At 47.3% G+C, this 12,454-nt stretch overlaps 1 protein-coding gene across 1 annotated transcript; it reads left to right on the top strand.

Moving 5' to 3' along the window:
* The first annotated feature begins 5,424 nt into the window (after positions 1–5,424).
* Positions 5,425–7,353, top strand: LOC117554150. The gene is made up of 2 exons (XM_034228407.1): positions 5,425–5,526; positions 5,685–7,353. The coding sequence occupies exon 2, from the start codon at positions 5,815–5,817 to the stop codon at positions 7,258–7,260; it is 1,446 nt and encodes a 481-aa protein (XP_034084298.1). The 5' UTR covers positions 5,425–5,526; positions 5,685–5,814; the 3' UTR covers positions 7,261–7,353.
* The last annotated feature ends 5,101 nt before the right edge of the window (positions 7,354–12,454 follow it).

Below are 12,454 nucleotides of genomic sequence, written 5' to 3' on the forward strand. Positions count from 1 at the left end.
TTTTCTTTTAGTTGTCCCAGTCCAACAGGTGAGATCAGTTTATTTGAAGAAAAATAGGTCCAAACTAATACAGGGTTTTTACCTTCTCTCTTTACAACATTATAATCATACTAAAAAAATGGTGCTGTGATCATGTTCAAATATGAATCTTTAATTCACAGTCTTACATTTATTACCAAAATGTTTAACTTCAACTGCCCAATTCAGTTGTGACCTTTTAAGGCATTTCCTCGTAAAAATACCGGTGACAATAAAAATCTGAATTCAAACTTTCATTTTCACCCAATCAATTCACATCAGGTTCATACCTTTTTTTCCGACACAGACGGCGGGTACTAACATTCAAAAACACACACCTATCTCCCGCAGGTATTCGGAGGGAGATCCTCACGGTGGCGGTTACTAATACTCACAAACACATCTCCCATCAAATCATTCCACTCAGCATTCCAACCAAGAAATTCACTCAGCATTCAAAGAAATTCACTCAGCATTTCAACCAACAAATTCAAGAGATATTTACCAAGTTTGAGAGAACCTTACCGAGAGCTATTAATGTCACAAGCTTAAGGAGAACCCAAATGCAGCACTCGAGAAACCAAGGAGAATTGGTAATACACTTTATTGGAGATTCCACTGGATCTGAGGAATACCAACCGAGCAGTTTAACGCACCGGAGGACAGCAGGCAGAAGGTGAGTCAGGGACAGGCAGAGAGTCAGGGAGTAAGCGAGGCGGTCAGCGTAGATACAGGCAGGATCAGGGAACAGGCAGAGCAGGCAGATCGAGGACAGGCAGGGTCGGAACCGGGTAGGCAATCTGGTATCAAACGCGGGAAAGACAAGCATGAGGCAAAGTACAATCTGGCAAAGAGTGTGTGTAAGGTGCGGGTTTAAATACTGGCAGAAGCTAATGGGTGCAGAAGAGAAAGAGAGTGAGCTAACGAGTGGGTGTGGAAAACAGGTGAGACAGGTGAATGGAAAACTACTGGTGAATGATGGAGCAGACTATGACAATTAACCCAGCTCTGAGGGCCAGAGCCTACCGGGAGAGAGTCTACCAGGGGTTTCCCCCTCTCTCTCGCTCTCTCAAAAAACAAGTCTCTTTATGCTCAAAAAACCGGATCGAAAACCCCAAAAAAACACCTCCTCTATTCCCAACCAACATCTTCTATTGGCTATGGCCTAAGACACACCTTCCCATGTTTGTGTAAAAAAAGCTAAAACATGACTAGACATTTTCTATGGCTATGACATAACATCCTTTTGAGGCCTCAATGTGTTTCTCCTTAAGTCAGGAGCCCCCTCCCTGTGAACTGCTGTCAGAGGAGAGGGAGAAAACTGCCTACTCTCTTATCAGAGAGTAAGGCATAAATCATTTATAGGTCTTACACTCAACTTAACAAACCACTGGTGTTTTGTTTATGCTGCAAATATAGAAAAACCTAAAATATGAAGTATTTTCATTGTGGGTTATACAACAATATAATTGATTATATTTGATTATAACTAACTTTCGTTTTAAGCATTCAACATACTATAAAGCTCTCAACACCCTCTTTTTAAAACGCAAAGTTATCAAACAGCAACAACTACAATTGTAAGCATACATACATATTCAAAAACCATCAAGAAGCATTCTCATTATGGGTTTATACAAGAATATGATTGATCATATATGATTTATAATTAACTTTTGTTTTAAGTATTCACTTCATATGGAGATCTCAACAGTAGTCCGTCCTTTGGGGGTCTTGGAGGGGCCACAGAAAGGTGATTTCCCCAGTCTCTGTCCTGGATGTGTGAAATAACCTGAGTCCCCATTTCAGGGACACATGCTGGAGGTCTCTCTCCCGAGAGTGGACGTCCATTGCCTCTAAATAGAGGTAAAATTAGGTCTGTCACTTTGGGTAACCACACCACTGTCAGACGTCTCCCGAGAGTGGACGTCCAATGTCTCTAAATTGGGTTAGGCCCGCCATCTGTGAGGAAACTTCCTTCGAATTCATCCAGATAGGTATGTGTTTTTGAATGTTAGTCCCGCCACCTGTCGGATAGGTACAGATGTAGCACCTCATTTCAGACAGTTTGAAACGCGAGGGCCGTGGTCGGCACGGGGTCTGCCCTCGCTCAAAGGAAAACCTCCAGCGTGACTTGAGACTGCCCCCTTGATAAATAAATGTAACTATAATGAAGCCAGCTGCAATGGATCATTGATCCACCAGGGGGTGCAGTGGGGTTCCACACTGGAGCTCATGTGAAATAAACTCTGATACAGTACGGTAGATTTATGTCTGGTAGCCTACTATAGCGGATCTTTGTTAAGATCCATATGTCATGGATAGGATCATACTCTGTGCTAAATAAGAGACATGTAATAATTTACAAAACTATTCAACTTCATTAAAACGTTATTAACGTGCCTAAACTCAGTAATTCACTAAAAATATTTATATTTTAATGGTCAGGCAGATCAGGATCCCGACGCGTAGCGGAGGGATCTTGATGAGCCTGAAGGGTGTTATTTTCCCCATAATGACCAAGTCGCTGCACATTATCCCGCTTATTACATGGCCACATTCTCAACAAAGTAACGACATGACTCCCAATATTAATTGAAATGCTTTTATGGATTTAGAAAATGTTTTTATTGATTAAAAAAATAGTTGTATTGATTTAAATTGACATGCATCCGCTAAGAAAAATAGTCTGTTGTTACCGTTTTTTAAACAGTCTGAATGAAACGGCAGCACTCAGCTGTGTGTTTACACACCTAATGGCCCATCAGCAACAGCCACTATCCATATTCATAATAATATTGATATATTCAACAACCATTTTTAATGTAAAAGGTTCATAAAATAAAAACACAACACTGTCATTGCAAGTGACACTCAGTTGACTTTTATGTTTTTATGTTCAGTGAAGTGTTTTATTATTTTCGGGACGGGGAGACGTGTGTGATTAAAAATGAGTGACCAAACTAAGTCTATTCAAATTCAAATGATTGACGGGAAGAGCGGTGTACATGTAAATGGAGTCATAGGCTATATGCATTTGAAAATAAATAGTACCCCCCTCTGAGTGACTATCTGTTGACGTCACATCTTGTCACAAACCAGGGGACTTTACTTCCTCTTAGTGAGTTTATTTAAGGTAATTATAGAAGCCCTATTTTATCAGTATGTCTGCACAGCAGTTACAATGGTAAAACTACATTAAAACAGAATTGTCCCCATTGTTTCTTTAATAGTTGCTAACATTAGATATTTTAATGAGATGAATTACTTGTCAAAATATGTTCTTACAAATGTTTTTTTGACTGAATGCTTATAAACATATTTATTATTTATATTTTCTTATCTTCACTCAAGTGTGATTCTGAAGTCGTCAATTTTCAGGCTTGCTCTGTGGGTTTTTTTCATTCATCTACTGCAACTTTGAGAGAAAGATGCTTAATTTCCACCTCCGCCAATTAGGTTGTAACTTTGTTTTGGTTTGTTTTTTGTTTAGCTGTTGGACAGAAGGTTTTCCAGAAAATATATTGGATCTTATTTCATGAAACTTGTTGAAAGGGTCTAGTAAGGACCAAGGAAAAACCCAAATACATTTCTGGACCTAATCAGAATCATGGGTAAATGGGTAATATAAGCATTTGAAAATAAATAGTAATCACACAGTTATCATACAATAGGCTTAAACAAATATAGCTCTACACCCCTGGCCGAAATGTCCTTAAAATTAAGTCAGAGTTCGACATTTTAATTCATGTCCTGCCAACACTGGCAGGACAGAAGGCGACACGCCCGTTCTAAGCCGTGTCCCTCACTCCTCACATCCCAAACTGCATCCCCAACAAGTGTATTATGTTGTTACATCGTTTCAGATGTTATGTTTCAGTTGTGCTCTTGATAAGCCATTAAAACAGTAAAAACACGTTCAGTTTCCTTTTGCTTTTTGTGTCTCCTGTTCACCAAAACATATCTGTGATGGAAAAAGAAAGTAATCCAAAAGTAATCTGAATACGTTACACCCTTGGATTTTAAGCGAAGTCGCGTGATCACAACAATATTAGAAAAATATATATAGTGTGGTGACACGTTATTGGACATAATTCACCTTGCTTATTGTGTTGCCACACGGACCCTTTAGTGGGGAACACCTGTAGCTTTAGCTGCCATTCCTGCTAGCTCATCAGGCAGAGCAGTGCATGTGTTAACCTCTCTGAAAGTAATGGATAATAAAGATTGGAACTCCATTCTTAATACACCGCCTCCGACTCTCTTTTCACGGCACTACACTGGTGACCCTGACTTTTCCGAGAAAGTTTCCGGAAAATTAACGAACATGGCTGAGCGCGATGTTTTCATAAAGCTGCCGGAATTCTGGGAGCACACCGCGGAGGCATGGTTCGCACACGTGGAGGCACATTTCGCCTGCCGACAGGTCCGTGACGGGGACCTAAAATACTACCATGTGGTAGCAGCGCTGGGGAGCTCCACGTCGTCCAGGTTGGTGGGATTCATCGCAGCCCCCCCACATCATGGCAAATATGAGGCGATTAAGGCCCTTCTCCTTAAGACATTTAGCTTATCTGCTAAGGAGAGGGCCCGCCAGATACTTGACATTCAAGGCCTAGGAGACAGCAAGCCATCCCAGCTAATTAGGCCGCAAGGTGAACCTCGAAAAGTCCTTTAGAAAAGAAATCCCGCTCCACAGAAGTGAAACTACACAATCTTTAGTTCATAAAAAAGAACGATTCATGCTTATCCACCAAAAAAAATTTCGTCGCTAAAATTCCTGCCAATTCTTCTAGGCACGTAATTATTGGCTGAACTATTCCCTTCGAAGCGTAATAATATCTTGGTCCAAAGTCGTGCCACGGTTCATCACGTGATCGTGCTACACCAATTGGGTAGCTGCATATTGTCAACAGAAGTGAAAGATGGCGGCCGCCATGGTTTCATCGAGTAGCGGAGACGAGGAAAACGCACCAGAAAGTCTCAAAAAGTCAAAATTGTCAACACACAAACATTGTTACATGCATATTACGTCTGTGAAGCACGAAAAGGTTGATTGTTTTACCAATACAAGATGGAATACGTACAGGACAAGCTTACAACGGTCGCTCGGCTTGAAGGGAGACTCTCGGAACGTGGTGGCTGAAAACCACAAGCACTGTCTTGATTTCGAGTTCGAAGATATTCCTGAGGACGCTGGCTTCCACCACACATGCTACATAAGGTTTACCGACACAAAGGCCATGACGAAGGTGGAAAGACGGCTCGCACGTGAGGGAGATCAAGACGTTAGGGAGGACCTTGAGGTCGAGCCCATCCCATCGACGTCTCGCAGCACGTACCGAAGCCAAACAGAGAAGCTACGATCAAGGTCAGGCCTGCCAATCGCAGGCTCTGGCCCCGTCCTTCCTGCCCTGTGCATTATATGCAAGATGAAGGAGAAAATGATCATCAAAGCAGGCAAGCGACAAAGGGATCAACTGTGTAAGGCTGAAACATTAAAAGCAGGTAAGCAAACCCCCTCCCCCACCCACACACCACACACACACTACACACACACACACACACAGACACACACATTATCTGTGGTTGAATAACTGAAAGGTACAATTATGTGTGAGAGATACGTCAACAAACTCATTGAGTTGTCCTTTTTTTCCGTTTAGGCAAATTGCAGAAAGCTGCTGAGAAGAAAGATGACCAAAGTGTTGACCAGCAGGCAAGGAAGTGATTTTGCGTGCTGACAAGAAGTTATTTTCCAGGCTCCTCATCCTTGGCCAGAGCAGGAAAATTGAAATGAGGGAAATTCTGTCATATTCCTTGGGAACTGTGTCATATCCATTAGCAAGTGCTGATGGTTCACTTGCCAAAACAAACAAATCAGCTCTCATGGATCTATTGCAGAGCAAAGGTGGAGAGTGCTTGGTTGACAAAGTTCCAATAGGTGGTGCCATTCTTTTTGATGGCATGGCAGTCATGCAGGCCATGCCATCCAGACCAGCAACATTTGGAGAGCTTGCAGAGACCATACTGCAGAGCATACTCCAACTTGCTTTGCATCACAAGTGTACACGCATTGATTTAGTCACTGACCGGTATCCACCCATCAGCATCAAAAGCCTAGAACGGTCCCGTAGAGCTGATGCAGGGTCACAACTAATAACAATCTTCAGCCCAGATCAGAGAACTCCAACCCAGTGGAAGAAGTTTCTCTCTGACGGAAAAAATAAGGAAGCACTGGCCGAATTCCTTTATGTGGCATGGACACATGCAGACCTCACAACAGTGGGTAAAAACCTCAGCTTGTACATTGCCCATCAAAATCAATGCCACTGTGTAACTGTCATGGAGGGTGTACAGTCTGTTGATGTTGTTGAAGACCTGCAGTGTGATCATGAGGAATGTGACACACGGGTGTTTTTACATGCCCAACATGCTGCACAGGAGCACAAAGCTGTCATCATCAAGAGCTCGGACACTGATGTGGCAGTCATTGCTGTAAGTCTGCAGGCAGATTTGCCATGCAGCTTATATGTGTTCACAGGGACTGGCAACAGGACACGGATCATTGACATTGCCATGGTGTCATCAGCTCTCGGAACCAGTGTGTGTTCAGCCTTGATTGGAATTCACACGTTCTCTGGGTGTGACTCCACAAGCGCTTTCTATGGCAAAGGCAAAAGAAAGTCATTTGCTGTTGCATGTGAGAAAGATGACTACCTTAAGGCTTTCAGAAGTTTAGGTACTAACTTTGACTTGGAGCAATCAACATTTGCACTTCTTTGCCGGTATGTATGTCACCTGTATGATCAGCCAGCAGCCGAACATGTAAATGATGCTAGGTACAAGGCTTTCTGTATGGCATCATCGGCCTTGCCAGAATTAAGCATTCCCCCTACTCATGATGCCCTCCATCAGCACTGCAAAAGGGCAAATTACCAGGCAGCAATAATGAGGTCCTGTCTCAAAAGAGAAATGAATGCTCCATCACCTGCTGGATATGGTTGGGAAATAGAGGATGGGAACTTACACGTCACCTGGATGACAAGAAATCCTGCCCCTGACAGTGTGTTGCATGTGATACACTGCAGCTGCAAAGAGTCTGCCTGTGAGAAAGGCAGATGTTCATGCTTCTCTGCAGGACTCTGTTGCACAGACTTATGTCGTTGCTCAAATTGTGCAAATAAAAAAGAAACAGAGGAAGAGAACGATGACTGCCCTGACACTGACAGTGAGGAATAGGAATAAAAGAGCCTTCTTTCCATCTTTCTTAAGCTCTTTTCTGTTCTTTTGGTTTTAGTGCCTGGCCGACGCGCTCACACATCACTCATAGATACGTTTGTTTTTGGTACTAGAACAGAGTATAATCAGCAGGACTCTTTTAACCAGCTGAGGCAATCACAGCACCAATCAGCCTGACACCAATCAATTATACTACATTACATGTCCTTCTACTGTTTTCTATGTCATACCTTTTATATTTGTAATAAATCTCGTTTTTATGGTTCATCAGTGTTGTTTTCATTTGTGGAGGGATGAATGAGTAAATAAATGAATCAATGGACATTGGTATAAGTAAGGCAAGGCAAGTTTATTTATATAGCACTTTTCAACACAAGGCAATTCAAAGTGTTTTACAAAAAATTAAAGACATTAAGAAAATGGCATTTAAAATCAGTCATTAAAAAGAAAAGCTAATAAAAGAAACATTAAAAGAAAAAATACATGGATAAAAGTTACAGTGCAGTCTAAGATATGAATAGTTCAATTAAAAGCAGCAACAAAAAGAAAAGTCTTCAGCCTGGAAGTACTGCATTTTATTGATCTAAATTACTTAACGTAACAAGTTAACCTTCTTCTTGGACGCAGAAATCAAGTCATGTTTATTTTAAGAGTGCATTTAACGTGTACAGGGTAACAACAGACAGACAAAAAGTCCTCAGTCTAATGGAATAATCCCAATGAACCTAGCGATGTGAACATGGCAGTCCAGGAATGATAGTTTGATAAATATGAGTTTGATATACTTTATTAATCCCCGTGGGGAAATTGTTTGTAGCTGGAGTTGGCTGATAAACGCTGCTAGTCAATGTTGATTCGATGGTCAACTCTGTTCCCAGATAGTAAAACCTCTCACAAATACCGCGTATATAACGCAAATACCTCGGACTTAGTGATGTATTAAGACATATGACAAAACATGACATAAAACAAGCATACAGCACTGTTTAGAATCCATTTGGTCTGGTTTAGCGTAACCATGGCGGCCGCCATCTTTCACTTCTGTTGACAATATGCAGCTACCCAATTGGTGTAGCACGATCACGTGACGAACCGTGGCACGACTTTGGACCAAGATATTATTACGCTTCGAAGGGTCTAGTTCAGCCAATAATTACGTGCCTAGAAGAATTGGCAGGAATTTTAGCGACGATATTTTTTTTGGTGGATAAGCATGACTCGTTCTTTTTTATGAACTAAAGATTGTGTAGTTTCACTTCTGTGGAGCGGGTTGAAACGATAACAGGGTTCACCTTATGGCCTAAATGGAGAAAATGCTAAATCTGCTAGGGGGGGAAGATCCCCGTATTTTATTCACGGAGATTTTCCTGCGTCACTTGCCTCCCCGGGTACAGACGGCGCTGGCCAACACGCCTGTCACGGAGCCCCGTGCTTTGGCTGAGGAAGCGGATCGTTTTTTCCTGGCTACGCAACAGCCCGGGGCAGAGACGTTAGCCGCGACGCTCAGCGGCCCACCGGCAGTCAAGAAAGCGTGGCGGAGGCCGGACACGGCTGTGGCTAGCCGGCGTGGAGACGCCGGAGAGTGCGTTTACCACGCACGTTTCGGGACAAGGGCGAAGAGATGCATCGCTCCGTGCAGCTACAAACCCCCGGGAAACGGAGGGGCCGGCGCTCAGTAGTGGCTCTGAGCGTCGGCGGCACGTGCAGGCTCCTCTTCGTCAGCGACAGCGTTTCGGGGAGCCTGTTTCTGTGTGACACGGGCGCTCAACGGAGCGTAGTTCCAGCGTCGAGTGAAGACGTCGCCCGTGGGGGGCACGGACCGCGATTGACGACGGCTAACGGCAGTCCCATTCGCACGTACGGCGTGAGGCCTATGTGTTTGTGCATCGGAGGACAGCGTTTCAGCTGGGATTTTGTGACAGCGGACATTTCTTTTCCCCTCCTCGCAGCGGATTTTTTGTGTGCTCATGGACTCTTAGTGGACGTTAAGAATAGGCGTTTGGTGGATGCCTTAACGTTTTCTTCCCTCGTGTGCACACTTGGCAGCTCGCTGTCAGGTGCAGACACGTTTCTCAGACTGTTGGCCGAGTTTCCAGACCTGTCGCTACCCACCTTCTCTGCGCTTACCACTAAGCATGGCGTGGAACACCACGTCACTACCGGAGGGCCTCCTGTCTACGCCAGGGCCCGGCGGTTGAACCCTTCTAAGCTGGCTGTAGCGAGGGCGGAGTTCGCAACCATGGAGCGCCTGGGCATTGTCCGCCGCTCCGACAGTCCTTGGGCTTCCCCCCTGCACGTCGTTCCCAAATCGAACGGCGGGTTCCGCCCGTGCGGGGATTACCGCCGACTCAACGACGCCACTACGCCTGACTGCTATCCGGTGCCGCACATTCAGGACTTTTCGGCGCATCTGGCCGGTACGGGGGTGTTTTCCAAGGTGGACCTGGTGCGTGGATACCACCAGGTGCCCATGCACCCCCTGGACATTCCCAAGACAGCAGTGATAACGCCTTTTGGACTTTTTTAGTTCCTGCGGATGCCTTTTGGACTCAAGAATGCCGCTCAGACGTTCCAGCGCCTGATGGATTCGGTGCTGCGGGACCTGCCGTTTGTGTTTGTTTACCTCGACGACATACTCGTCGCCAGCGCTTCAGTGCAGGAGCACCTGTCCCACCTCCGAGCCCTTTTCACACGGCTCAACGAACACGGATTAATCATCAATCCTGCAAAGTGCCAGTTCGGGGTGTCGGACATCGATTTCCTGGGGCACCGCGTCACCAAGGGCGGTGCGACACCTCTGCCAGCGAAGGTGGAGGCTGTTGCGGCGTTTCCTCGCCCGCTCACAGCCCGGTCGCTCCGTGAGTTTCTGGGGATGGTGACTTTCTACCACCGTTTCATCGCCCGGGCCGCACACATCATGCGGCCGCTGTATGAAGCGTTGAAAGGCAAGACCCCCGTCCAGGAGATCGACTGGACAGCAGAGGCGGACGGCGCTTTTGCTGAGGTCAAGACCGCGTTGGCTCAGGCGGCTTTGCTGGCACACCCATCATCTACGGCTCCCATCTCCATCACCACGGACGCGTCAGACTACGCGGTCGGCGCAGTGCACGAGCAGTGGGTGGAGGGCGCTTGGCAGCCGCTCGCCTTTTTCAGCCGCCAGCTGACGCCTAGAGAACGCAAATACAGCGCCTTTGACCGGGAGCTCCTCGGACTTTATTTGGCCGTGCGGCACTTCCGTTTCATGCTGGAAGGCCGTGAATTTACGGCGTTTGTCGACCACAAGCCGCTCACCTTTGCCATGTCAAAAGTGGCGGAGCCTTGGTCGGCACGTCAGCAGCGGCAGCTGTCCTACATATCGGAGTTCACTACGGACATTAAGCACGTGGCTGGCAAGTCAAACCTGGTTGCTGATTGCCTCTCCAGGGTCGTCATCGGTGCCGTCCAGTTGGGCCTGGACTATACTCGCATGGCGGCAGACCAGGTCACAGATCCCGGCGTCCAGGCCCTGAAGGTGGAGAGCGCGGGGCTGCGCTTGGAGGACGTGGTGTTCGGCGACGCGGGCATTACTCTCCTGTGTGACGTCTCTACGGGCCTGGCGCGGCCTGTCGTCCCTGCCAGCTGGAGGCGTCCTGTGTTCGAGGCTGTGCACGGCCTGTCACACCCCGGCGTTAAACCTTCGGTCCGTTTGGTAGCGGCGAAGTTCGTTTGGCAAGGACTGAAAAGGGACGTGAGGACTTGGGCCAGGGAGTGCGTGGCTTGTCAACGCGCTAAGGTGCACCGCCACACGAAGGCCCCGTTGGAGCGTTTCCTGGTGCCTGAGAGGAGGTTTGATCACGTCAACATTGACCTGGTTGGTCCGTTGCCTTCCTCTCAGGGGTTTTCCTACCTCCTCACCATGGTGGACAGGACGACCCGTTGGCCGGAGGCGGTTCCGCTCGTTTCGACATCAGCCGCAGACTTTGCCCGGGCCTTCATTGCAACGTGGGTGTGTCGTTTTGGCACCCCGTCAGACATTTCCTCAGACAGGGGCTCTCAGTTCACGTCCGAGCTCTGGAACGCTGTGGCAGGCGGTTTGGGGGTTAAGCTGCACAGGACTACCGCTTACCACCCTCAGGCTAACGGTCTCTGCGAGCGCTTTCATCGCTCCATGAAGGCGGCCCTCAAGGCCGGCCTTACGGACGGTAACTGGGTCGACAAGCTGCCCTGGGTGATGCTGGGCCTGAGGACCGCACCTAAGGAAGATCTGCAGTGTTCTACAGCGGAGATGGTCTACGGTCAGCCGCTGAGAGTTCCGGGGGATTTCCTCCCAAATGCATCGGCTCCCTGGTCGGCGTCGGCCCAGCGGGTTTTCCTGCGTGACGCCGCTGAGGCCTTTGTTCCGATCCCTACTACTCAGCACGGTACTCAGGTGTCCCAGGTTCCCGCAGAGCTCCGCTCGGCGGAGCACGTGTTCATCCGGCACGATGCGCACAGAGGCCCCCTGCAGCCCCCTTATGATGGGCCTTTCCGGGTCTTGGAGCACGGGGACAAGCACCTGGTGGTCGACCTGGGTGGCAAGGCCGAGCACGTCTCGGTGGACCGGGTGAAGGCTGCTCACCTGGACTTGGACCAGCCTGTGGTGCTGGCTCGACCTCCGCGACGGGGCCGCCCCCCGGCCTCGTCCCCTGTCACGGATTTAAGACCTGTTGTTCCGGTCCCTCCCCTTCCGGGGGCCGCACAGGCGGGAGTCACTTTTCCGACTCCCGTGCTCAGGAGTCGTGGGGGTCGGCGTGTCGTTCCTCCCCGCCATGCTGATTTTGTTTATGTGTGAATTCTGGGGGGGCTTGTGTGGTGACACGTTATTGGACATAATTCACCTTGCTTATTGTGTTGCCACACGGACCCTTTAGTGGGGAACACCTGTAGCTTTAGCTGCCATTCCTGCTAGCTCATCAGGCAGAGCAGTGCATGTGTTAACCTCTCTGAAAGTAATGGATAATAAAGATTGGAACTCCATTCTTAATACACCGCCTCCGACTCTCTTTTCACGGCACTACAATAGGCTATTTGTATTTATTTTAGGATCTTAAAATCAGACCTGTTTTTTAAATGAAATCTGACAGCAGACAGCTCTGATCACCTAATGATAAATGCGCCACACCTAATCGCCGGCCATTCAGCCAGAGCTCCCTCTATACAAATCAAACTGTAGACG

Source organism: Gymnodraco acuticeps, unplaced genomic scaffold (genome assembly GCF_902827175.1).
Source record: "Gymnodraco acuticeps unplaced genomic scaffold, fGymAcu1.1, whole genome shotgun sequence".
In the NCBI taxonomy this organism is placed as follows: Eukaryota; Metazoa; Chordata; class Actinopteri; order Perciformes; family Bathydraconidae; genus Gymnodraco; species Gymnodraco acuticeps.